Source organism: Phaseolus vulgaris, chromosome 10, assembly GCF_000499845.2.
Source record: "Phaseolus vulgaris cultivar G19833 chromosome 10, P. vulgaris v2.0, whole genome shotgun sequence".
In the NCBI taxonomy this organism is placed as follows: domain Eukaryota; kingdom Viridiplantae; phylum Streptophyta; class Magnoliopsida; order Fabales; family Fabaceae; genus Phaseolus; species Phaseolus vulgaris.
The window spans coordinates 41,950,615-41,977,671 of NC_023750.2; the positions used below are offsets into that span (position 1 = coordinate 41,950,615).

General features: G+C 31.9%; 4 protein-coding genes across 6 annotated transcripts; all 4 read right to left on the bottom strand.

The window, feature by feature from the left end:
- Nucleotides 1-1,412: 1,412 nt before the first annotated feature.
- Nucleotides 1,413-9,143, bottom strand: LOC137819539 (ABC transporter C family member 8-like). Of its 2 annotated transcripts, XM_068623420.1 has the most exons (12): nt 8,802-9,143; nt 6,130-8,069; nt 5,711-6,031; nt 5,523-5,609; nt 4,827-5,444; nt 4,562-4,726; nt 3,801-4,095; nt 3,491-3,705; nt 2,476-2,781; nt 2,295-2,358; nt 1,893-2,132; nt 1,413-1,792 (listed from the first exon to the last, which is right to left on the bottom strand). In XM_068623420.1, the coding sequence occupies exons 1-12, from the start codon at nt 8,824-8,826 to the stop codon at nt 1,662-1,664; spliced, it is 4,407 nt and encodes a 1,468-aa protein (XP_068479521.1). In that variant the 5' UTR covers nt 8,827-9,143; the 3' UTR covers nt 1,413-1,661. The 2 variants fall into 2 exon arrangements, with proteins under 2 accessions (XP_068479521.1, XP_068479522.1); XM_068623421.1 differs by lacking the exons at nt 1,413-1,792; nt 1,893-2,132; nt 2,295-2,358 and having other exon boundaries at nt 2,518-2,723.
- A 1,683-nt stretch (nt 9,144-10,826) lies between these two features.
- On the bottom strand, nt 10,827-14,439 carry LOC137818610 (coatomer subunit zeta-2-like). The gene is made up of 6 exons (XM_068622135.1): nt 14,264-14,439; nt 13,005-13,164; nt 11,666-11,813; nt 11,507-11,584; nt 11,343-11,427; nt 10,827-11,107 (listed from the first exon to the last, which is right to left on the bottom strand). Exons 1-6 carry the CDS (start codon nt 14,273-14,275, stop codon nt 11,048-11,050), a joined length of 543 nt encoding a protein of 180 aa, XP_068478236.1. The 5' UTR covers nt 14,276-14,439; the 3' UTR covers nt 10,827-11,047.
- A 2,027-nt stretch (nt 14,440-16,466) lies between these two features.
- LOC137818815 (EPIDERMAL PATTERNING FACTOR-like protein 3) lies at nt 16,467-17,407 on the bottom strand. The gene is made up of 3 exons (XM_068622431.1): nt 17,200-17,407; nt 16,870-16,922; nt 16,467-16,792 (listed from the first exon to the last, which is right to left on the bottom strand). The coding sequence occupies exons 1-3, from the start codon at nt 17,279-17,281 to the stop codon at nt 16,562-16,564; spliced, it is 366 nt and encodes a 121-aa protein (XP_068478532.1). The 5' UTR covers nt 17,282-17,407; the 3' UTR covers nt 16,467-16,561.
- A 2,539-nt stretch (nt 17,408-19,946) lies between these two features.
- Nucleotides 19,947-21,297, bottom strand: LOC137818869 (uncharacterized). 2 transcript variants are annotated; one of them, XM_068622505.1, is made up of 2 exons: nt 21,132-21,297; nt 19,947-20,501 (listed from the first exon to the last, which is right to left on the bottom strand). In XM_068622505.1, the coding sequence occupies exons 1-2, from the start codon at nt 21,169-21,171 to the stop codon at nt 20,248-20,250; spliced, it is 294 nt and encodes a 97-aa protein (XP_068478606.1). In that variant the 5' UTR covers nt 21,172-21,297; the 3' UTR covers nt 19,947-20,247. The 2 variants fall into 2 exon arrangements, with proteins under 2 accessions (XP_068478606.1, XP_068478607.1); XM_068622506.1 differs by having other exon boundaries at nt 19,947-20,495; nt 21,132-21,289.
- Between the last annotated feature and the right edge of the window lie 5,760 nt (nt 21,298-27,057).

Genomic DNA, 27,057 nt, shown 5'->3' on the forward strand with positions numbered 1-27,057 from the left:
ACTAAAATTACCTTACTCTAAATAGAAAATGTATAATTGTTACTATATAAATTAAGAGAGGTTCTTGCAGGATAAAAAAAGTTAACAGCATGGAATGAACATTTGTTAAATTTTATGAAGTGAATGTAATTTTTCCTAATTCTATTAATCATTTCATATAATTGTTCAAGATACTTTGAGCGAGAATTTCGGATCTTGGTAAAAGTCTCTTCATGTTAATCATGTGTATCTATCTTTTTGGGTTTACTTTCTTGTTGCTTCTTTCTTTTCTCTAACTCATAATTTTTCTTTAGTCACACATTCAAAGGTATCAGTGGTGGTTGAAGTAGAGAACAGTGAATCTACTTGCAAGGAAACCCGGCACTGCTAAAAGAGGTCCCAAAGAAACATTCAGAGTCTACACTTGCTTGTTAGGATTATTTCAATTTTCAAATTTCCAACCATAGCAACTGTGAATATGACAATTATTTTTTTGTTGAACTTGTATTAAAAAATGGACTTTAAACCATAACTCAACTTCATAAAACCGACTTCTAAGATGAGGTTTGCATCCACTTATATACTATGATATGTCTAATTTTTAGTCGATGTGGGATTTCCAACAACTTGATAGCATCCTGTTAAGAAGTCTTAAGTCCTCAGTTCTATAACTGTTGTTGCTGTAAGGGAAGCATTGCACAATCATCTGGCGTTCTCGGACACTGAACTGTAACAAGAATTAGCACAACTTTGGAATGCATAGAAGAGTCATTCAAGGAGAAAGTTTCTCCTAATGTTGCAAAGCTGGTTGAAGGCATTGCTTCCTCAATTGATGATCTGTTCAAGGACTTTGCCTCTACTCAAAAAGTGGTAGAAGATCACACCAGCCGTTTTCAACAAAAGCAAAAGCTTGTGCAGCAAGCAAATGAAAGATGCTCAGAAACAACAAGAATTAGTGAACAAAGAAATGGGTCAATGTAGGTTTGAAACCCAACACTTTGACAAGGAGGCTAAAGATGGTGTCTTTTCCAATGATAATAATGAATAAAGAGGTGGAATTCCTTAAATGAATACTGGTGAAGAAATTTACTCATCAAAGTACACTAAATAGTCTTACTTTTCATGAAACAAAAGTGGCTTTACGATTAACAGTTTCACAAACTGTCTCTTTCAGACATTCACTCATAATCACCTTAGAACTAGCAATATTTGTGCTTGCCAAAAACCTTCAGCAACGATTCAAAATCTGTCTACTCCATTCGTTACTTTTTGAAGATTTTGAGTCCCCCTTCTGAATTCAGAAATGATGAATTATGGGAATCTGACCTGACAACAAGGAGTGGTTCTGGAAGATTTAGCTGGTTCAAGAATATTCAATTTAACAAGTTCATCATGCACTTACTAAAGTAAAGACATGTTTTTAGATTAACATTACCCATAAGTATAATTTTCTTCTATTAATTTAGATTTTTTTATAGAGAAATTTTAGCTAAATATGCTATTAGCTAAATCTCTTGTCTTGCCAGGGGACTGAGGAATAACATTACATTTCTCTCACAGACTAGACTTGCAATTGAGTGCTCATACTTTTAATATAATGTCTAAAAGTTTCATAGATTATACTATGTCCCAGTCAATTATCATTCAGTTTATTTGCACTCCATTTTCTCTGTTGATATTGTTCAATGTTGCTTCCTGCTAATATTTGGCGATGAGTTCTTCCTGCAGCTTGACCAATATTCAGCAACCAAATTCGAGAACCAAGAGTTGGTCCCCATAAGTTTCGAAGGCTCGTCATATTCCACTAGTTTCCCTTCAGTAACCAGCAAAATAAAATGAGGAAGCAGAGAAGACTAGATAAAAGTTGTGATATATCTGAAAATTTGAAAAGGAAAAGTAATTAACTTGTATACCATGAGACAGGACCATGACCATGTCACTATCTATTACAGTTGGAACTCTGTGAGCCACAGTTATGACTGTGCATTCTGCAAATTCTTGTCTTATCACTTGTTGTAGAATGGCATCTGTTGCAGAGTCGATGGACGCAGTAGCTTCATCTAGGACCAGTATTCTGTTCCTCTTAAGTAGTACTCTACCAAGGCAAAACAGTTGGCGCTGTCCCAAGCTCCAATTTCCACCTTCGTCACTCACTGAAAAAACTTGTCAAAATTAAACTTCTATGGTTTATTGGTTTTAAAATCTCAGTGTGATAAAGCACACTGCCTAGTTTCAGTCACTTTGTACTTTACTCAAATGTAGAAAGAGCAGAATAGTGGCATGTATAACACTATATCAGAAGTCTGTTAACTCACCAGAAGAGTCCAAGAGACCTGGTAGCTTGCTGATTGTTTCCTTTAGCTGACATTTCTCTAAAGCCTAAATAATAATATACAAATAACATCTTATCAAACCTGCTCTTAATGAACTTTCTCATGAAAGAGGTCACAGATTTATTAGTCATAAAAGTTTAAGCTGTGGAGCTAGTCCATTCACCTTCCATATTTGATCATCTTGATAGAAGCCTAGAGGGTCCAAGTTGGTCCTAATGCTGCCCTTGAAAAGAGTTGGTTCTTGAGGGATGATGCTTAGCTTCGTTCTCAAATCCTTTAACCCCATCAAGCATATGTTGATCCCATCTATTAGAATATCACCTCTTGAAGGTTCAACTAAGCGAAACAAAGCACTTATAAGTGTAGTTTTGCCACTTCCAGTCCTTCCAACAACTCCCACTCTACTCCCTTCTGCAAACGTACAATTTATACCCTTGAGAACTAATTGAGCATTTGGACGATATCTAATCTGAAATCAATGTATAAAAAGCAGCAATAAGATTTGAAGTTGTCTGTCCAAATGTCAGAAATGAAATGAAGAAAAAATTGCAAGTATAGGTTAAAAAAAAGGACAAGAATACAACTGTACCAGAATAAAATCCATTAAAATATGTTATGAATTTCAAGATTTCATCTCAGAACCAATTAACAATAAGTGAAGTTGTCCAATAAATATATAAGTAACATTCCAAGAATTGTGGCAGGTGATGTTGGCCTTCCCAACTTCTCCCTCCACATATGCCTCTGAGAACATGCTAGCCTACCACAATAGATAATTTACCAAGGTGTGCTATTAGTTATGATTCCTTGTCAGAATTTATGGCTGCTTGCCTTCTTTCATTGTATTCTCTGCTATTTTTTTTTTATCAGCAAAGAATGAAATTAAATTAAGAGGGATACGAAAGGGGTATCCCAACCCTTTTACATAAACCAAATCACATTAAGAATCACCAAGAATAAAGAGATGAACAAACACCCCAGAAGCAATAGATAGATAATGTTATAAATAATACATCCTCAATTACAGCCCTTAGTGACAATTTAACATAATTTCTAATTTATATAAACTAAAAGCAGAAATCTAATAATATACAGTTATTAGGCAGATTCTATTCATCAAATAAAAGGAAACAAAAATAATAAGGGGTCCTGTTACCAACATTGATTACTCCTCTTACCTCTAGCCCTCGAAGATCGATCCTACCCTTTGATGGCCATGAAGATAGAGGTCTGTTATCCTCCACAATGGCAGGAGGCTCTGATGGTATGTGAATGAATTGCTTGATTCTTTCAACAGAGATGATATGGTCTGACAACATGCTAAACATCCTACTCCAAAATACTTGGGATTCTTTTAGTGTCAACGCATAAGAAAGAGACAATCCCACAAGACCTTACACAACAGGAGAATTGTCCAGAATTAATGGTTTGTTAACAACCTGAAATTTTTTTATCATGGTAAATAATATTAGTACTATGTATCATTACCAGATGATACAGATCCCCTGGGAAGTAGAATCAGTAATAAAGCTGCTGTGAATACTGTCAAGTTTTGAAGTATTTCAATCCTTAAAATTGACCATTCTGTGGCCACATTAGAGTGAAAGAACACTGCTGCATCCATGTCCACAAGCTTTAGGTAGTTGTTGAAAAATCTGTTCACCATGTTCAATGCTCTTACAGTAACCACTCCAAGTGATGTCTCGGCAGCAAAATTCATGACAGGAGCTTTTGTGGTTCCATTTATCCTCATCAATTCCCTTGAAGAGGCTTGATAATATCCCTTTTAAAGTTAAATAAAACACATAAATATACATATGAAGACAAGGAGTTGCTAGATCCATGATCTAATTAAGAACCGAGAATGGGAAGCTAATAATGTTAGAAGATGTGCATTTCCTACATCTATTGTGAGCATCATATTTAATGAATAGATTGTTTATTCAAGATTGATACGGTCTCAATAGGGTATAGTTAATATTTAAAGAGCTCATTGATTATGGTTTCCAATATGTCAAATTGTACACAGTTTCCCTTAGCCCCGTCAAGAAGTGAAACAAGAATCCCAATGAGAAAGACCATAAAACGATAGGTCAAGGTAATTTTAAATTCTTGATAATCTAGCATGATCTAGATCCTTTCCTTTTGAATTGTTCTATGTTGTATTTATCTAGAACTATGGTTTTCTATATAAATATTTTGATAAGGCAATACAATTCTACCAAATAAACATTAGGAAGTGAAGAAACCTGAATGTATATTGATGCCACTGTAGCCGGAACAGCAACAATAAGAACTTGCCATGTGATGGATACCATTGCACATATTGTCACTAGAATTTCAGATGCTACAAATGATACTATAGTGAGAGAATAAGGAATATCAATGTCCAAAATACTTAAATCTGAGGAAGCCTGATAGAGAGAGAAAAAAGGACAGGGAGTTACTTAGATACTTATGAATAAACAGATGGAAATATATATGTTAATACAATTAGGAAGGAAGAAGCCTTACTCGGGTTAAAATCCTTCCTACAGGGGTTGAGTCAAAGAACAACATCGGAGCATTGAACATAGATGATGTGAAACTTGAGAAGAAGGCTTCAGAAGCTTTTAATCCAAGATTAGCAGCTAGGAAAGACCTTATATATATAAATATAGCACTAAGAAATGAAAATAATGCGTAAACTCCTATCAAAATGCCACTGGTTACTTTTGGAATTTCAATAGCTAGAGCAAGCCAATACGATGATGCAGTCTGCAAAGCAATAAAAGCAAATTCTGCTAACATGGTTAAACAAAACAGGAATGAACTCCTGGAAAATGAAATATAGTCCCAGAATTGTTTCCACCCAACAGCACCAATCACTTTTTCTTCTTCTTGGGTAAGTTGTGCCCCAAGTTGTCCCTTGGTAGAAATCACCTCCTCACTTTGATTTTTAGTGAGATTAAAACTTTGAGATTCTTCAGGATGTACCATAAATTCAATATCAGAATCACTAGTATTTTCATATTTTTTATCCAATCCTATTAATGCAGCTTTATGGGCACTCACAAGCTGTTCAAAGGCAGTGCCAGAGGACTGGAGATCTTTATAACTTCCTGATTGAGTAACTTTTCCATCCTCCATTACCTAGAATTTTCATTATAATAGTATATTTACTAATGTAATATAAAAAAAAAACATAGGAACCCAAATGAGATGTTTTACCAGGATCGTATCAACTTCTGAGAGAAACTCCACTTGATGAGTCACAAGAATGACTGTTTTCTCTCTTAAAGCAGTCATGACACAGTCCTGTAATTTTTTAAATGCAGCAGTTAGTTTGATTCACCAAAATCAGGATTAAGGCAATAGTTTTACTATAATTAACAAGATATAAGTGTTATTTTCTTTACATGGAACAGAATAGCAGCTGTTTGTGCATCAACTGCACTGAATGGGTCATCAAGGAGATAGATATCAGCATCATTATAAACTGCTCGAGCTAGTTGAATCCTTTGCCTTTGTCCTCCACTCATGTTAATGCCTCGCTGGCCTATTTCAGTAAGATCACCATGGCTAAAATCATTAATATCCATATCTAAGGCACAAACTTTAGTGGCAGTCTCATATCTGGTTTTGTTCATTGGCTTTCCAAAAAGTATATTATCCCGAACTGTCCCACTTTGTATCCAAGAAGTTTGAGAAACATAGGCTATGGTGCCACCAACATTAACCTGTTTACCATTATTGTGAAATTTTAGGGAGAAAAAAGTGTTGTATGCCAAGGAATTTGGATTGACAAAAAACTGTATTTGTTTGATTAATAACTCACAGTTCCTGAGATCTTGGGAATTTCTCCAAGTACAGCATACAAAAGAGATGATTTTCCAGCTCCAACTGGTCCACAAACTGCAATTTTCTGTCCCCATTTGATTTCTAACTTCACCTCTCTTAAAGTTGGGGACACTGATTCATGATCCCAAATGAAGTTGCCTTCCTGGATTTCCACTGCATTAACTGAACTCTGCTTTATATTTCTTCCATAACCATTAATACTACTTAGCTCTTCATCAAGCAAAAAGGTATTGAGACGATCAAAGGAGACCTTAACTTGGATCATAATAGATAGAGCCTCTGGGATCATTCGAACAGGTTCTCCCATTATCCTCAATGTTGTAATAACTGTGAAAATGGTCCCAGCATTCAGTGGGGCACTTTTGAAAAGAGCACACCCAAGGAAAACAACAGTAGGAACAATGGTGGGATTCATCCAATATAGAAATGCCCCATTGGCTTTTATGATCTGTACCTTAGTCAACCATTTGAATTCTTTAGCACGTAGGGACAAAACTATGTTCTTGAATTTATCTTCCCAGGATTGTAACTTGATGATTTTCATACTATTTAGAATTTCTGAAGTTGATCTGAGACGCTCATCTTGTGCCATCATGAATTGTGACTGACAATTGTGTATGATCTGTGCAAATGGTACATTCAGAAGTCCACAGATGAGAAGAGGGACTAAACCTGGAAGAGCACCAGCACCCACAACACTAAAAAGGATAATGATGGACAAAACAAGTTGAACTGCGGAAGTCCATGTTATATGAAACCACAATGGAAATTCTCCCAATCGATATGCATCAACTGCAATGTAATTCATAACTTCTCCAGTTGAGTGCCTTGTCCTTGCTGAACTGGAAAGCTTTAGCAGTTTCTGATACACTGCCACCATCAGAGCTGATCTAATTTTCATTCCTGATCTCCTTGAGCCAAAACTGTAATGTCTCTGACACAGAGATTCAACCACTTTGCTGAGAACCATAAAACCCAGTATGGAAAAACCTTCTATGAGATCTGCCTCAGTGTTATTTGTGTAGTTTACAAAAGCATATAGTATTAGAGGAGAAATTATCATGCAAATACTTCTGAGTAATGCATAAAATGCTATTAATATGTTCTCCTTGGAGAAGGTTCTAGCAACAGACCAAAGAACCGAGTTTTTGTTGTTGTTATTGCTATTATCCCTTACAAGGGGTTCCCATGCATGCATAAAAGCTTGGTAGGCCAAGTTAGCTTCATCTTCAGGAAGAAGAAATGGGATATCTTCAAGAGCTAGTAGCTTTGAGTAACCCAGTCTGAGTAAAGAATTAACCCAAGAGAAAGTCAACTTACTCAGAAGGGTAGCACGCCCTAGTTGTGTTTGTGTAGTTTCAACTTTCTGAGCAATCAGAGGCTCAGATAAACTAGTATTGTCTTCTTGGTTACTTTGGGATGCAACAAAATAACCGAGATTTTGGAAGGAACAAAAGAGAAGTAAGAAATGTACAAGCCATTGTAGCATTTCAAACAGTCCAATTGTGTACTCTTTGAACATGATTTCAATGTTGAGAGCAGAAGCAAGTACACAGGAAGATGTCCACCAGATAGAGTTTAGAATTTTGATCCATTTGTTTCTCTGAACATGCAATGAAACTGTAAAAGAAAGCCACACAAATGCTCTGAAAATACAAGCTAACCAGCTCTTCTGATTCCACAACCTCAAGCCATTGCTAAAATGTGCAATGCTAATGAGACCACAACAGACTGAGACAACTAGGAAAACCCAGTTTTTTCTGTTGCTACCACATGCAGAACTTCCTCTGATTAATGAAATAAGCAAAGACGTGTAGAAGACACCCACGAAAAGTAATTTTAAAATGTCTATTATGCTCGTTTGGGAGCACAAAGAAGTGAAATCAAAATCTCTCAGACAAGTCCATGAGAAATCCGCTGCATATCCAGTAACAAAGAAACACTCTTAAGTTCATCACTTCTAAAGGTAACATTTCAAATCATTGTTGGGCTAATAAGAAACTACATCATATTCAAAATCCAAAGACAGCTGCATGAACAAGATGTATTGGAGATCTCTTTATTGCAGAATGAAATTCAGAACACATGACTCCACATAAATTGAAGATCTTCAACTCAATACAAAGATTTACATACAAACTTATGGTACTTAATTTGAATGATCTTGATGTAACATTATTATATTATTTTTAAATATTGACTCATCCTTTTATTTTTTATTAACTAAAATTTATATTTACAAGTCTTAACATTGTGTTGCAATGTTTCCTTGACTAGAACGAGATGAAATTCATTTTAACAATATAGAGTGCAAAAGGTGCATACATGGTTTGTTGAAGTCCTCCATTTCATCATTTAGGCTTATGTCAATTATAATTAATTTAAAATTTAGATATTATTCTGTAGGACAATAATTCACCTAAATTCTATACCATGAAAGGTATTATGCTCCTCCTGCCAAAACAATTTGTGTCTATTTATGTATACAATGTAACAATGTGTCATCTCTAGTTTCCAATAAAATCTTCAAGGAGAACATAGCTAAATGAATGCTACTCATTTGATGACTAGAAAGACTACAATGCAAGAACCTGTAAGGTAATATGATATAGCTCACAAAAGAAAAGAGAACTAAAGTGTAGTATATACCTATGTTAATCCCAAAGTAAGTCATTTTTTGAGCTTGAATGGCTTGCCCTTTTGCAGCAGAGTAGTCTCTCTGTCTGTGTAGGGATGCTCAGTTTTTAAAGAAAAACTCACTGCAAAAGTTTACTCCTTGCAGAGCAGCTTCATGTTTTCAAATATATCAATAAGTAGCATATTCTTACTATTATGCTACACTATTAAACAACAAATAAGGAAATCAAAATAATTGCTAAATTAAAAATAAAACATCAATTATATTGAAATCATTCAAAAATATTGTATTTTTTTGTCTATTTTAATGTGAATGGTCGCCTAATTAGAGCAGTGATGGACAGCAAGTCTCTTAAGATCAAATTTCCTTTTCTTTTGGCTATTAACATCACTGATGGTTGTTGTTAGTGATATTTTTTTATTCATAGAAATTGAACACGGGCATAAGAAAGTTTACAACATTTTATACTCTACTCAATCAACTGAGCAAGGCTACTGATTGTTTTTCTTAGTTTTGAATATTCTTACTGATATTTTGGGAGTTTAAAACAAAAATGAACACTGAGTAAAATTTCGGGGACAATAATAGAAGTTTTCAAACTTTCTATTTACTGTAGTTTTGTTTATAACTTTGAATATTGCTTGCAATTAATTTTGAACACTTCTATAACAGGTTCTTGAGACTCTATAAGATGAAGTTATTTTTGCATGAGTTTGATGTTGATATGCACAATAAGATTCGTTATTACTTACAACAGGTAGAACTTTTTGTTATAAGGTAAACCTATAGTCTTGTAGACACTGTCAAGAAAACCTTTATATGAAACTATGTCATAATGTGTTCGCATCATATGAAAGAAACCAAAACAAATATTCGCAAGTGAAAAGAGAACTTTTAAGGCCATCAAGTTGGCTCAGATAAATATTAGCCATCAGACAAATAATCTGACGAGGCCAATACTAGGACAGACATAAATTGTGGTTGTTGCTGTTGGCTGTATGCAATTTTTCACAGATTGTGAAATATTTCCATTGTTTCTATGTAAATTGTGTTTTAATGATTAAGAATCACACCCACTTAAAAAATTGTTAGTTTGACTATTAAAAAGTGGGCTTTTTAAGTCTAACATAATGACTATGCTGTGAGTGATCAACTTTCTGCCTCATGACTCTTTGAAAAGCCAACGGATAGGACTGTTGTGGTGAATCTCTGACGTTTACACGTGACTTTAAGGTTATATTCCAGTGAAATAGTTGAGTGCTAAATGGTAGCTTTTGTATATAAACCCAATGGATTGAAGTTTTTATCTTACTAATCTTTTAAAGCCTTGGTTATATAATTGAAATTTATAATAAATAAATACTTTTAAAGATTCAAATTACATTTTGAATGTATAATTTATAGTTTAAAATTGTAGTATAATGTTATGTTATACTAAATTGAAATTGATACACTAAAAAAAAATAGAATGTAAAAATATCAAGATAGTTGTTTTAAAATTGAAATGATTAGAGAATGGAGAAATATTTTTTTTGGCTACTTGACACAGTTATGAAATACAAGAGAGAGAAAAGTAAACAATACCTAATTAAGAGAGTAAAAAAAGTGATATTTTCACTTTCCTTATTTTGTAGATTGTTAGTATATTAGATTAAACGACAAAAGGAAAGAATTGGAATATATACACTCATGTGAATTAATTGGATACAAAATAGAAATCTTTCAAAATAGTCTATTTTACTGTGGAAACTATTATAGTTAGTGGAAGATGTTAAAAGGGTCTATATCAATTCGTTGCTTCAATCTGATTATATATTTAGGTTTTGATCTTTCAGTAGTTTTGCGTTTCAATAATCTTGCAGTGTTTTAATTACACAAAAATGAAGAATAGTTGTTCCTTTGTTAGTTTATAGTAGAAAAAACTATATTTGGGATATTGCTTAGTTATCTTAGTTTTCTTTTTTCAAAAGTGGCGTAATCATGAAACATATTGAAGTAATTAAAATAGAGGAAATCAAAGATAGACAGTTTTCATGTGTTAAAACAAAATGAGAATAAATGATAAACCTAAGCAGAGAGGAGTTGTAGTCTTGAATTTGACAAACAATGACTAAAATGCAGGAGGTACACACTAGTCAGAAAATTTGTATGGTGCTCAGAACAATAATCCACAAATTAGGGGATGAAACAACTCTCATTAAAAGACAAAAAATTGGCCATTCAACTATAAGCAGCTCATTTTCAGTGTATGCAAGCATCATTTTAAAAGGGTTCTTGTCAAATGTTCTCTGGCTGTAGCCCAAGCTTGAGTTAGTGTCTGCAATATCCAGAAAATTTCTGTTAGATTGAAGATCAAGTACATGCCATTGTTATTCTAAATTCGGCTTGCAAATATGTGTTATAGAAAAATTGCTATCAAAAGGTAATGTAACTTCAGGGAATAACCTAACCATCTTTGATCTATATGGCATATTTTGTGCATTTTGAGTTGTTCAGTACAAAAGAAATCGCACGTTAAGAACAGAAACCAAGCCAAAACAGAGTTGCATTACCTGCTCTGACAAGGGCGCATCAGCATCCAAGCTATGAGAGGTCACTTTTTCAGCAATAAGAGGTCCATTTGTTTCAAGTATCATCCTTCGATGAAAAACAATAATTAAAAAATTAAACTACTTCTCTGGGAAATAAAAGTTGTGGTTAAGAAATATATGCATACCCTCCATCAACAATCTCATCAAGACACAATAGAATGAGATCCAAGTTCTCAAGTGCCTCTCTTTTGTCAACATTGCTCCTGTATAAAAGGCACACACAGCACGATCAGTAAAGGTGCATCAAGTTTTAAATCCATATAATAAAATACAACTAAAACTACCTCAATAGAAGGGTGACTGCATCAAAGAAACCTTGAAGTACCGATGCTAAAATGAGCTCATTTTCATCATCACCACCAGTAACAAAGAAATGCAGGTCTTGTACAAATTTGTAAATAATGATATTGTTCTCAAGTAGTGTTACCTCAGCTGCAGATAATTGTAAACTATAAATCAGCTTCAATAGAAACATGAATAATACATGCGGAAGTTTGTCCTTTTCTTGAATAATAACATATAAATATCATTAGTATGTTATTATTCTGAGAGCTGCTTTCGTTGAACTATAGATTTCATGTTCATCCTAGCAAGGGAAACAAAAGAAAGATCAATCATGCCTAGGGTTGCTAGGGATATTCCCATCATATGTTTGAGATGAATATAGTAGACTACCGCTGTATATCACTTATCCCCACTAGTGACAAGCTAATAAACTTTTCAATCTTATTGCTCATCAATTAATTTAAATCATAAAGACAAACCAAAATACTACATATTATAGAACTTTTGATACATATAAAGCACAAAAGGATTTTCATAAAAGCAAACTGATAAACACCCAGGCACTTTGAGATCCCTCCCTTAAGCTAAGTACTCCACTAACATCTCATACCGCTCGATATGAGACTTAAACATCCCTTAATACCTACCCTGTGTCTATATCATAGCACTGCTATTGAGAGCCAATGTCCAAGGAGCTGACACTCTACAATGCTTAACTTGGCCTTTCTGGTCAGTCCTTCCATAGGTAATCCTTTTAGAGACACCAGCAACTATACAAATTGAAAAAGACACAAATGCTTAGGGAACCCTCCCTTCATTACGAGGGCAGAACCAAGTCACTTAAGTATTCCACTGAACATTCTACACTTAGGCATTATCAAAGAGGAACACACATTTGAAGAAAATAATGGCCCAATCTATTTCTGAACTTGGTGTGCAGCAGACAGGAATGCACAATCGTAAGAATGTTCCAAAAGAATTCAGAGAATTTTTGTATATTAATGCGAAAACACCAACAGATATGACCATGTGTGACAGTATACAATATAACCTATGATATAAAAACGTCATGAGAATACTTCACTTTATTTTTTAGTCCAAGGTTTAACATTATGACTCATATTATAATAATGTCAAGATATTGGCTATGTACAGAAGTTAATAGAACTCTTAGAAAAAATGCCCACAGACAGAAGTAGTTAAAGATCAAACCAAAAAGTAAAATAGATTAATCAATAACCAAAAGCTTATAACATAAATAAAATTGATTGATATGGCCACCTCTAGCACCTAATACAAAACAAAATGACTTCATAGATATGGTTGTCAAACTCTTACCTTCTGTTCGAGCATTTGTCTTAAAAGTCTTACTAAATACAAACTTCTCAAAAGCTAACTTTGAATGGTTTGTCGGCCAGTCATCTGAGTAATACTTGACTGCCACACGCTTCCCTTCAGAGTCCAAAAGAAGAATATTTTTTATCAAAGGACACAAACCCTACAAATGTAACAATATAACAGCCAGTCATTAAAGGAGCACTTTGCTTATCACAAATCCCATGCATAAATATCCGAAGCTTCTCCCTAATGAAAGCAAATGCAAGCAGAGTGAGTGCAACAGCTTCCTTTTGAAATCATCATTCATGGGAAAATAAAAATCCGTAATCAAGATTTCTTTCACTAGTTGGCATTACCTACCAAGTCTCTATTCACACTAACTTCTCAACATGCACTTATATGAGGAAAAAATAGGAAGGTGAAATGAATTAAGCTTTTCCAGTCAGTTAAAATTAGCTTATGTATAGGTAAAAATCAGCTTTTAAAGACTTTAAATGAGACAACATCTATAATTAATTTATGCATAAACTAATTTTAACTTGTAAAAGAAACCGAAGTTGTATTACCCCTTATTTTCAAGTACTTATTGAGAATTTTATCCAAAAAGAGCATAAATTGCAATGTTAGCAAAACTTCTGCTTACGACATTTAACATTGAAAATACATGAAAACCCTTCCAAGTCGAATAACAGAGTATCCATTATAGTGTTCACTTCATACAATAATGTACAAATATGCTTTCCAGCACATTCACTAATCATCATACATTAGTGTGCACGAAAACAATAATTAATCATTGAATTTGAATCCCTTTCTCTTAATTATCATCAATTCTACCAGGAGCAGGTACCATTTTTTCAAAAGTTGATGCAAACCCAGAAACAAATCAACACATTTATGCCTGAAAGTTCAAAAATTAAAGACTCGGAGGGAAAATGTTACAAATAGATCTGAAACGAGAGTAAACGTACATCTCAAATTAAAACACCCACTCACACGTATATCATTATTCAAATTCCAGATCACTTGATGATCCAACAAACAGTAACAAAATAAGAACTTTTTGGAAACCCAATTCCTAGATTTACAGGAATAAGTTCGTGCTCCAACGGATCCATTACGAGGGAAAAGAAAATCAAAATTCAATCCATTTCATAGTTCTTCGCGAACCTATCATATTTAGCTAAATATGCCTACAAAATTGTGATGTGTGCACAAGATATGAGAAGAAGATTTCGCAGAGAGAAAAAGAAGCTTACTTGAGATGCCATGTCAGAGAGAAGACACAATTTTGCACTGCTCAACAAAGTTTGGAATGGAAGATCTGTGATGAGAGAGGAACAAATAAGAAATTAATTTTAATAAGAGAGAAGGGCAATTTGGTAAGTAAAAATATGTCTCCTTTGTTTTTGTTGGAAAATATTTCTCCTAATTTCTAAAACAGTTCACAAACCCCAAACAAAAACTGAAAATATAAATTCTTGAATATTCAATACTATCTTTGTCACTACTTGTAAAAAAATACCCAGAAAAATTATGGGTAGTATTTAGTAATATTCTTCAATTTTTCAACTTTTTAGTTGGACTAAAGTGAATGAACATTAAATTTTGCATCTTTAAATTAGTTCAACTTGATTTCTTTTAGTATTGTCACTAATCTGAAATTGTGGATGAAAAAATGGATTATAAGAGAGATTTAACTTAATAAAAGAGAGAAAAAAATAACTTTAAATCTTAAGTATGTACTTCTTCAAAGTGAATGGTTGAAGTGGTGATTTTTTAAAGTGAGAACAAAATCTCTATTTTAAAATTATTTTCATCTTCTTATTATATAATTCTCATAGACTTATATCCAAAATTTTAATTTCCTATTTCTCTGAAAAAGTTATTTGATGAATTCGGTCATAAATTTAGACTATTGAACTGTGATTAATACTGTAACCATAGAATCTTAAACTTAATATACTTCACTATAATGATGCCCTTATGAGACCGGATTTTGAAGTGTGTTTCACGAGAATCGTAGCAGCAGGTGAATCATAAAAGGTGCAGCTTTTAGTTAAGTGTTGCTCTGGAACTGTAAGGCTCTTTACATTTTGCCTTTGATTGTTTGGATTTGGAACATGTTTAAGGAACTACCTCAGACAGTTAACCATATATAGATGTAACATTTAGCATCACTCTCCGCAGGTATCACAATTTATTACTCACTTATTCATGTGCAGCTTTTTGTTATCACGCCTTCTGGTGCATATGTTTAGGTGGCAATGTTTTTGGACTCTTGGCTATATAATCTTGGACATCATAGCATACTATCATTTGTATTCAGAGCAGAATGGAATCAAAGTGCTACTGAGCTTCCGTAGAGTTTGTCTGATCTACAAAAGTAGTCTCTGTGTTATAGAACAAACCAGAAGAATTCTTATGGAATGGTAGAGTTAATACTCACCAAAATGATGAAAGGTATGGTTATGCTCTACAGTCTCGGTTGTCTGTTCTCTCTAGTTACGCATGAATAATGTGATCATAACTTCATGATATGAATGAGGAATTGCTTTTCCATATTATGTGGTTTTATCAAATTCTGAATGTTCCAAAATAAATTGTCCACTTAGACTAATTCAAGACAAAAAGAATGGAAAATAATATACCAAACTGGACTATAAATATATCTTAGTGTTTGCATTCACAAAATTGATTTTGAATGATATGAGGGAGCACAACCATATGTTTCTTTCACTTTGATCTGTATTTAATTTTCGTTGTGTGGGAAAAATCGTTAGATCTATGTAAGTATAACAGGAAGAATTGATCTTTGACCAAGTAGACTTAGAAAAACCAGACAAAAAATTCAAAATCAATTTTAAACTCATGAACATGTGATCAAATATGTGAATATTTATCTAAACTTTCAATGTGATTTTGTACTACGTAAATTCAAATGCAATCTAAGAATGTGAAATGGGTACTCAGAGAAACGGAGTTTGGTTGTGATATCAAGCCTAATCTGAATTATATGATCTCTTGCAAGCTTCATTAATGTTTCATGGTCCAATTATTTTGTTTAAGCTCGCACCTATGCTGGTAAGTCAATGATATGAGATAACTAATTGATAGGGAGAGGACTGAAGAGTGCAAAGATTGGAACTGCAAACCTATAACCCCTATAAACTTTTCCTAAAATGAAGATAAATCGGTTAAGGCCATGGAAATGTATGGGTCAGACCTTGCAACCATGCTTTTGGATGGAACCTATTTGCTTCTTTTTTTCTTTTTGTTTCTGTTTTTGTCTTGTTGAGTTTTCAAAAGGTTCTGGTGTCAAAATCCAGCAAACCTTATCAAATGCATCTATTCATACAGAGCGTTTGCGTTTTAATATTTCAATATTAGGCTAAGATTTATCTGCTTGGGTGGTTGTAAAGATAATGTTGATTTGCCAAACTCTTTGAATACAAGGACCCGTTTCTACAAACTGCAAAGGGATATTATGTATGAACTTGAGAGGGATATCATGTCATTACATTATATCAACAATATTTAGCAGATATGAACAGTGTTCACGGGCTATAGAAGGAGGGACCACACTTGCACTTCCAGCTCTCAGGCTCATAATTTGCATACTGGATGCCCAAATGGCTGCGCCTGGTACTAGTGCTGGGAACTTGAATGGCTTCACATGGAACACAACCATAACACTTGTTCTCACAGCTTGGTGGACTTGACCCTATTTTGCTCACTCCATCATATGCTTCCTGCATTGTCTCTGACGTGCCTATGTCCATGAAACCCTTTAACATAGATAGATATTGGTCATCAGTACACCAAGTAGACCACCCAATTTCAAACAAAAGAAAGAGAAACGCACCTTTTTTGATTCCGTAGTATATGGTGGTGGAGAATGTAGAACCACTTCTTGGGCTGAAAAGGAAGGAACAAGAGTTAACATTGGAGAGAAAGAATGAAGCATATCAGCTACAGTTTAATGAGGTGATCAAGAGTCTAAAAAATATACACTGAACTGAAAGTTCTGAGGGCAAGCGATCCAAATGTCATTTTCTTACTACAAGTATGTTTGAAAAGTTTTGGAGAAATATCACTGCTAATTAATAAGTTACAGTTGGGGTATGATAAACCCACAATTGCAACTAATAGAAAGAAGTCAATCTTCAAAACGGTGTGTGTAACTGTAACTAACCTGGAAGAAATGGCTTCCTTACTGCAGAAACCAAACTCACTATTTGCAGTGCTAGTAGAAAACAGAATAATCTTCCTATCATTTTTCTTTCTTCAAAAATGCAAATGATGGATGTGATCAGATGATGTTTGTTGTTGATGGTAACGTTTGGGATGATGTTTTTGTTGATGATAGTGTTGGGAGAGACGTGCAGAATTTAAATCACTCATAATAAGTGGCTAGGGATGATTGCTGGAATATATGAAGGGTACCAAAGGAGCTTGCAAGCTTCAAATCCCAAAAAGCAGGCCGGGACCCCTAAACATTCTAAGGCTACACTTTAAAACCTATGCATTGGCCAAGAGATTTTGCTTCACAAGCAAGAGATTCAGTTTTCTTGTCACAAAGTTAAAATCTCCAGCAATTTTCATCTTCATTTGACAACTCACTAGGAAGTCCAAAGACTAGTCTTTTTTCCACTGTCTTTCTGCATCTAACCTTGGATAACTTACCTTTCAAAACAAGCCAAGCCTTTCTCTCTCAAATCAATCTGAATTAGTAGTACTATTTACGGTGGTCCACTAAATCAGAATAACAGCACCCTTTTAGGGCCTGATTGCCTGAAGCACACCTGCAAGGCCCCTATAAATTTTTTATATTTCAGATTAAAAAAAACAAATAAAAAGTTTGACGTGTAGACCACACAATACCTACAAAGCCTTTCCCTTTTCCTGATGCTTTCATTGCCATATGGGGAAGAAAGAAATCAGCAACAGAAAGCCAGTTATTTAAAGTAGTAAAAAGCACCAGTCTCTAAGCATTCAGTTCTGCAGGAAAAGAAATTTAATGAGTTAGTTAACGAATTAAATAAGGTAACATTCTCAACTTTCCATGGGTTGGTTGTTGAAGAACCTACAAGTCTCCTTATTAACATCCAATCTGGGCTATTCTTTTACTACTTGGCATTGAAGTTGGGTGTCCCACCTCACCTGCTGGATATTTTCCCGCATTAAATGAGAGCATATTCCAGTTACATCATTTATTATGGTACAAAAAGCACCATGGAAGAAAGAGAACAAAGAAGGCATGCACAATTAAACATAGAGGGTTCAGTGAGTTATAGGTGAAGTAGCCATTAAGTACTATTACTGTTATATTATGTCATTTTCTTCTGTTAAGCTTATTAGGCACTGTAAAGTAGATATTATTGCGTTGTAATTGACTGCGACCAGTTACATAATTTATAATGGTACAAAAGCACCATGGAAGAAAGAGAAAAAACAAGGCATGCACAAGTAAACATAGAGGGTTCAGTGAGTCATAGGTGAAGTAGCCATTAAGTATTACTACTGTTATATTATGTCATTTTTTCTGTTAAGCTTATTAGGCAATGTAAAGCAGACATTATTTGTGTGTAATTGACCGCAGCCAGTGCAGTTTGTGCGATAACAAATGTTTCAGGTATATGCAATAAATAAGCTCGGTGATGTTATAAAAAAGGTTAGTAAAAATGACCTGAATAGTTCATCCATCAATCATGTTAAAGGACAATAAAGGGAAGGCATGACTCAATAAGAAATGCACCTATATATATTCATTTTTGTGTAATGTGGGTGAACTCTATTGTCTGGGAATTATTACTTATAGTTATGGGGCAGGTGAGTGATTTGAGTAAAAGGATATTTCATATGTTGATGTGCTATATAGTCAAGGAAGCTGATGCTATCTACCTACATACCTGCAGACAGTTGCTAAGAAGGTGACAGAAAAGACCGCTAGTAATAATATAGAGTTTAGGCTGCTGAAAAGGAGTTAAGGAAAAACATGAGGGAGAAAAAGGATAAGCGTTACGAGTTAGATCGTTTGCATGAATGTTTGGCTGTTCATGTAACGTTAATCAGGAAATGAAAGAGCAACGGTATATTCTTCTGTTGTAACTTTTCTATTAATCTTCTTAGTACTTTTAAATAAGTTTCAAGTAAAATAAAAAGAGAATGCATTTAATGTCTTAAACTTATAAAATGGATTCAGTTCTTTTATTAATTAGAATAAGATTTGTAAGAAAATACTGTGGGAAACTTAAAATCATTCCGGGTGAAATTGTCAACATAACATAAAGTATCATCTTTGCTCTTGTGCTTTGGGCAGATATTAGCTTTTACTAATATAATGTTGAAACGAGTTCATGCAAGGATTGCTTTGATTTTTCATGAAATAAATTATTATTAGTTACATACTTTGTGTTGCTAATAGGATGTAGAAAATGTTCTCAGATAATGGAGGATGGACATTTTTGGTTTAAGTGTCTGAATTTGCTTCTAATGCAATAATGTCTGAACTTGTAGAAGCTTCTGCTTCATTGCTTAACATGAATATATGCGTTCGAATCATAGTTCCAAACACACTTTGACAGCTAGGAGGTGGAGAGGCTATCAGCATATATATTCTTAAATGCATATACATGCCAAACCAAATCAAACTTCCCTGCACCAACCAATAACTTATCCCTATCTCAGAGCATCATATGCCATTGCTCCATTATTGATACCTCACTGGAATCCAATGCCATAAATGTAATGTTGGTTAAGTTATCAGTAAGATATCATTTTTGGTATGATTTAAATCTGGCTCAGCTAAAGCGGATTAAAATGTAATTAGACACCAATATCAGTGTAATTGAATCCCAAATTTTATTCCATACAGGTGACATGTGCAAATAAATGTTTTGATAGTACAAAGTTAACTGCCTAATAAAAGAGTGGGCATACTTTGTGAATCATAAATCCTGACGATGTACTAGATGATGTTACAGATCAGAGTCTACAATTAAACTTTCACAATGATAATCTACCACCAGTCCAAGGACAATTTCTTTCTTTTTCTGAAAAGAGGACACAGCATTTATGTAGTCAATTGAAATCACAAATCATTTACTATTTATAGATCATAATTGAGACAACAAGAAAAGAAAGATAAATGGACAATGCAAACATGGTAGTATAGATGGCTAAGCTAACAACACTAAGACAAGTCTTCAAACTCCTTTGTTGTATAAAATAAGGGCACAACCTAGCCATCCTTTTTTGGTGTGCCAGATTCGGATTCTTTCTTGGGATGAATGGCCTCAACAACAGCTTCAAACTCCTCCTTCACCCGTTCAAACACATTTGGCCCTTTGACTTCATCAGTTGGAGTTTTCTCATCAATGTCGTCACTTCTCCCATGAGTTTCTTTGTGATGGCGAGGCGATTTGTCATGATGAAACACTGCCTCAAACTCCTCCTTAGCTCGCTCAAAAATGTTTGGAGATTTTACATCTTTTTCTTCCAAGAAACAAATACAAAAAATTTAAATCTTTAATATCTTTTGCAAGAAAAAAAGTGGCATATATCAAGAATCTGTCCTCACATGTACCAAGAACATTTAACCAATAATTCCAACATAAGAAATCAAGTAACTTCCCAATCTTCCTCACAAGTCCACAACCAGAAAGAAAGGAAATTTCAGCAATCGCCAAGCAGAAGAAACCATATTATGAATTAGGGCTGAAAGAATTTTTCATTTGATAATTTTCTACTTTCACTTCTTCAAAAAGTCACCTCCTCAACATTTTGTTTCTCGTTATGGAAATTATTAAAAAGAGGAAAAACTGTGAATTTTTGTAATCAAAGGTGAAAACAAAAATGAAAATTAAAAACGATTCTCACACATTTCCCTGGCCCCTTCTAGATTCAATGGAGACCACGACAAATTGTAAATCAAGAATTCAAAAGGGTACTGCCATATTGGAACCAATTTCAACAAAATCAAGTAAAGGACAATCTTTTGTAACTAAGGTCACACGATCAGAAACTGCAACAGTTGAAAGAGGAAGGCCCACGATAAAGCAGCGTGAATCCTAAGACTTTTTAAACAAAAAATATGAAAAGATGAAAGCTTTGAATGATGATAACCTGAAATCGAGTCATTGGCCTTCGGATCCCTTTCTGCCATTGAAGTTTACACTGAGTTGAGTTGAAGCTGTTTCTTTCTTCTTCTCTCCAACTTTTTTTTTTTTTTTTTCAGCTTTTCACTGTTTTTCTAATCATTTCACCTAATTTGAAAACACTATTCTATGTAAAACCACTGCCATTGAATTTATAATATAATTGTAATGCACTTAGTTATTATATTTTAATTTTAAAATGATATAAATTTTAATAAATTTAGTAATCATAATTTTAAATATACGAAATATATGTTAATACATATATAGATATTTTAATATCAGACAACAATTTAATATAAATTCTTTATAATGTTGTAAACAAAAATTAAATAGCCAACAAATACTGTTATTATTTTAATGTGATACAATTTTGTCTTTAATATAATTTTAAATGCATTAAATTAAAAACTAAATGAGTATAGATAATTCAATGTAAAATAAAAACAAAGTTTTTGTTGCATTTTATCACCGACGACAACAAAATCTAAATGAAAAATATAAGGTGAAAATAATAAAATCAAAAAACTTATAAACAATATTATGAATTATTATACTTGTAAATTAATTATTTTAAACACAAGGGGAAAACTCGATTTTAATAGAAAACAATAAATAAATTTGAATGATCAAACAAACAAAAATTAAGTGTGGAACCCAAGGCAAGAAAATTAATTAGTTTTTAATGAGAAACAAAGTTATCAAATAAACTTTCTTTTATAATATTTGATAACTTAAAAATTAAAATAAATATTTCAATATACCTACACAATAAACTTTCTTTTATAATATATCATAGATTATTATTAAAATGAAATTCAAATAATTAATATAAAACTGAAAAAAAAGTATATTATAATTAGATAATATGGTTAAAAAATTATTAGTGGTGTATGTGTTATTTAACGAAATATCATCCACGCATTTATTTAATATTTTTATTAGTTAAATTCGTTAAGAATTATGAAATTGTATTTGTCACATTTAATTTAATAAATCCCACCCATATTGTATTTTTCTTAATAATTTTAACTAAAAATACAGAGTCTGTTATGTATTTTAATACTGCTTATTTTGCTACTACTACTGATATTTTTATTCTTTCTTTGTTATCCAGTGGAAATTTATATTAATCATTATAGGTATTAAATTAAACCTAAAAAATATTATGATAATAAATCTTATTATATATTATGTTTATTTTAGTGAAATGAGATGTGACATATAACATTTTTATTTATTATAAATTATATTTGATTGTAAATTTGAAATTTTCAAATATAAATATAATGATTATATATATTAACTTATTTGCGGACTTATCACCTGGTATAAAATGAATAAATAAATTTTTAAAATAAATTTTGAATTGAGAAAACTAATAGCAATTTTCGAGGTGTGAATAGCCATTTGATTACATTTTGGGAAAAAAAGCTGTAAGCCCAAAATAGAACCCAATGCCACGTTGGTTTGGTCCTTCCGGTGATTCTACCGTATTCTAGAGTTACCGAATTACTTCCTGCACCCATTGTTTTTGAAACTGCACCCCATATCTTATGTGAAATAACAAAAATTTCCTTCTCAATTTTTAAATAAAGGAGTACAAATCAAAATACATTATGGATTTATTATTATCGAATAAATTTTTAAATTTATATTTTCAGAATAATTTTCTAAATTTTAGAATTTTCAAAAAAAAAATCTTGATTTTGTTTACAATGTATTTTTTTTATTTTGAAATTGTACTGTTATCGGTCGAACGGTCAATGTTATGGTTCAGCTCCTACAATCGAGCCGACTAAATGATACACGCCCGTATGGTCAGATCAGTACCCTCAATCTAAATAAATTCAATTAAGGTCAGTAAAGTTAAACCATCATTAAGAACTAGGTAATACACCTCTAAGCAGTGTCACCTCACTAATCCGATCCAACAAGTAGATACATTAAAATAATATAAATATAGCACATTCCAAGAAACAGGTACGTTATTAACATTAATCACTGTATACATCCAAGTGTCGAACACTCTTTGTTGACTTGAGCATCGTCGAAGTGCCTTCTGCAAGTATCACATTCGGCATTCTCCAAAAGATCGAGCAACCAAAACCCAAAGGAGCAGTAGAAAGGCTAAAGGGACAAGCTGAAGTGTGAAGTGTGAGTCGACTGATCGATAGAAAGGAGAAAAACAAAGTTACTCAATAGTTCTCTAGTTTCTATATTTTTATCAGGAACATAAATTTTTTTTTAGAATAGGATTTTGGTTTTCTAACTGTATTCAAGAATGTATTTTTAAGTTTCGGATTTTCAAATATAGAATGGAGACCTTTTAAAAATTGGAAAGTTGATTGAAGGAAGGTCAAAAAATAATCTCGTGCAAGGACCAAGTGCCCTAGAAATAGTCCAACAAACTTGTTTATACGCAATTTTGATTTTTTCTCAATTCTCGGATTTTGCTAAAACATTTGTTCGTGTACCAGACGGTGTAGAAGCTTCTACACTAATAACACTGTGTAGCACTTTGATGAAATCAATATCCAACTTTTTGAATTCAACCAACATTGCAGAGTAAAGTATGAACTTAGGCATATTTTCATACACCAAATTCGACGAAGACGTAGATTGGAGTGAAATTGAACTTGTTCTGAGAAAAGTTTAGTTAAATTTGTGTAGGAAGAAAAAAAAGTGAATTGAAAAGATTTTAGTTTTTAAACTAAGAAGTGTTTAGTTAATATAGTGTTGAGGAGTCGATGTCAAACGCAGTTTAAATATACATTCTTTTTCAATTCATCGTGATCCGATAGTGGGTGGCACGATAGGCCCAACACAAACACTCGTTAGGATATGTTCAAAATGGCTCTGATACCACATTACGAAGTGGACTTTAAGCCTAACTCAACCCCATAAAACCGACTCAATGGGGTAAGGTTTGAACCCACTTCTATACTATGAAATACTCTAATTTCTAGTCGACGTGGGATCTCTAACAAGACAATATCTTAAATGTGGTGATTGACTCTAACAATATTATCTTTCGGATTTGAAGTCGGAAGAGAAATAATTGTATATTCGATTTTGAAGGTGCACATGGGGGTGGATGGAGAATAACATGGATCACAGATGAAAGTGATGATTCACGACACAACAACATAAGTTAGTCAAGGTCGGAGTCACGCATGTAGTTCAACGTTTTGTGCAACCAATTCCCAGCAAATATACACATATTTATCATCACCAACTGAACCGCGTTGAAAACAAACACATCAAATAATTAAACAACTTAAATTCTACCTTTCAATATGAATTGAATATTATATTATGTGCTGCACTTTGCGTCGGTACCAGGAACACACTATGTTTCATGCTCTCCATTTTTTTTTTGTCTCCCATTCATATTACTATTTTTTTTCTTGTTTCTGCCTATATAATCCACTTTTCTTTCACATATAATCTGCTTTAGTTTCAGATTATAAATAAACATGTGTTTTTATTGTAAATGTGTTTTTAATGAGAATGACTTAAAAGTTATTTGAAATGATGTTTGAAATTTTATTAAATCAATCATTACATTCGATGTATTATTATTCGTGAAACTATATAATATGGATGGTCAAATAATGGTATGATAAGGTGAATAAGTTCTTATTAGAATAGACTCGAAATGACTCTTATATCATGTTAAAATGTGAACTTTAAATCTAATTTAGCCTCATAAAACAAGTTTATAAAATAAAGTTTACACTCACTTATATATTATGAAATAGTTCTAATTTCTAATGGAATCTCCAATAAACAAAAAATAATTATTATTGATCTCGATTCTTAAACACTATGTAAGTATATTGATAAGTGAAACAAAATCATATAAATTTGCAGTATTGCTACTCTTTCTATTTTTGTGTGGAAAATGAGTAAAAAGTTTAAACTTGTATGGAAAACTTTGTCCTAAACAAGCTTTTATTTTCAACGTGAAAGCTAGATCAGTCCTAGAGTTAGTATGGAGTAGTAATGGTCCAGAGTCAAAAGATCAAAATGAATCCTTTTTTTATAAAAAAAAGTTTATATATATATATATATATATATATATTACTTTGCTTTTTTTCATGATTGGTTCAAAGAACTATCTATTTTTTTATTTAAATTAAAATATAATATGTGATTACAAGCATTACTGCAATTTTTTAAACTGGTTAATTTGATCAATTCTAAATAAAAAAATGTAAAATAAATAAACCTTTTTATGTCAACTTTCTAAAAATGTCATTTCTTATTTCTACCTGCCCAAAATATGAATAATAGACTCACAGAGCTATGCAAACATAATATATTTGATTAATATTTCAAAAAAGTTTAACCACTAAAATATTTAATTTAACTGAGAGAATCTAATATTTCAAACTAAATAAAATTAAAGTGCTAATATTACTATAATATTTGTAGATGGTTTTGTCTACAACAACATGGAAGAATACTGAAAATTTATGTTAATGCTCAGTTTAAAACTTCTATTCTAAATTCTCAATTATTATATTATTTTTTATTTTAAGCAACATTTAAGTAGTCTTATGTATATAATAATTGTTTAAACATAAAAAAATATGTTTTGTGGTTTAAAAATAGCTAAAAATCATATTTATTAATTATTTATATCATTTTTTTTAAATGTTATCTTTAAAATATGTAAATAAAAAAATAAAATTATGATTTAAAAGTGATCACATGTATAGAACATTTGTAAGAACGTGTATTATGAATCACTATAGATTATGCTTTGAGTCGTAAATGTTTAAACCACAATGATAATAAATTTAAAAAAAAAAAGATAAATTACATTAAAAAATATAGCCTACAATAAAAAAAAAAATATATTTAATTATGAGTATTTTAAATTATATTTTATTAAAATTACTACACAACTGTCATTAAAACCTAATTACTTTATTTCATGATTTTGAATTTATAGATATTTTAAATCAAATTTAATTTATTCATTAACAAAATTGAAAAAAATATATGGTAAATGTACAAGACTTTTTATTTGTTAACATATATAAATCACAAACTTACACGTGTTTACAAATTAAAATTCAAATCAAAACATTTTGAAATGAAAATTCAAATTATTAATATTAATATTATTATTATTATTAATGATAATAAACATAACATTAATAATAATAATATTATTAATAATAAGATTAATAATAATAACAATATTAATATTATTATTATTAATCATATTAATAATCATAATTATAATCCTATTATAATAATAATTTAATATTATTATAATAATAAAGTTTGTGAGGTGTATGGTGGAAGATTTTATGTTTATTTCAAGAAGGATTGATTCCTCTAATAATAGATTATTAATAATAATAAATAATAAATGTAGTGTGAAAGAATAAGTCATAATTATTTTTAGTGTATATTCTCTTGTTATAAAATTAATAATACATGTATTATTTTCGACATTCAAATGAACTTTTTGTTTTGTTTATTATACTATGATGGAAATTGAATTTGATTAAATTATTATAAAGTTTATAAATAAACTAATTAGTATATGTATTAAAACTAAAAAAAAAAGTATAAATCATTTATCTTAGAATAAATATATATATATATATATATATATATATATATATTATTTGTTTTGCTCTGGCTCTTGGCTTAACATGATTCTACTTAAATAAAATGTCATTTTAAAAACAATAATATATTTTTAATTCAAACATGGTTGAATTTTTTTTTTTAACTTTTACCTTTGTAATAAGCCTAAAATAACACACATATTTTTTTAAAATTTCTATTCTCTAGTGCAAATGATAAAGTTAGTTTGGAAAATATTAGATTGTTAGGAGACAACTTTATTCAACAATTATAATATAAAT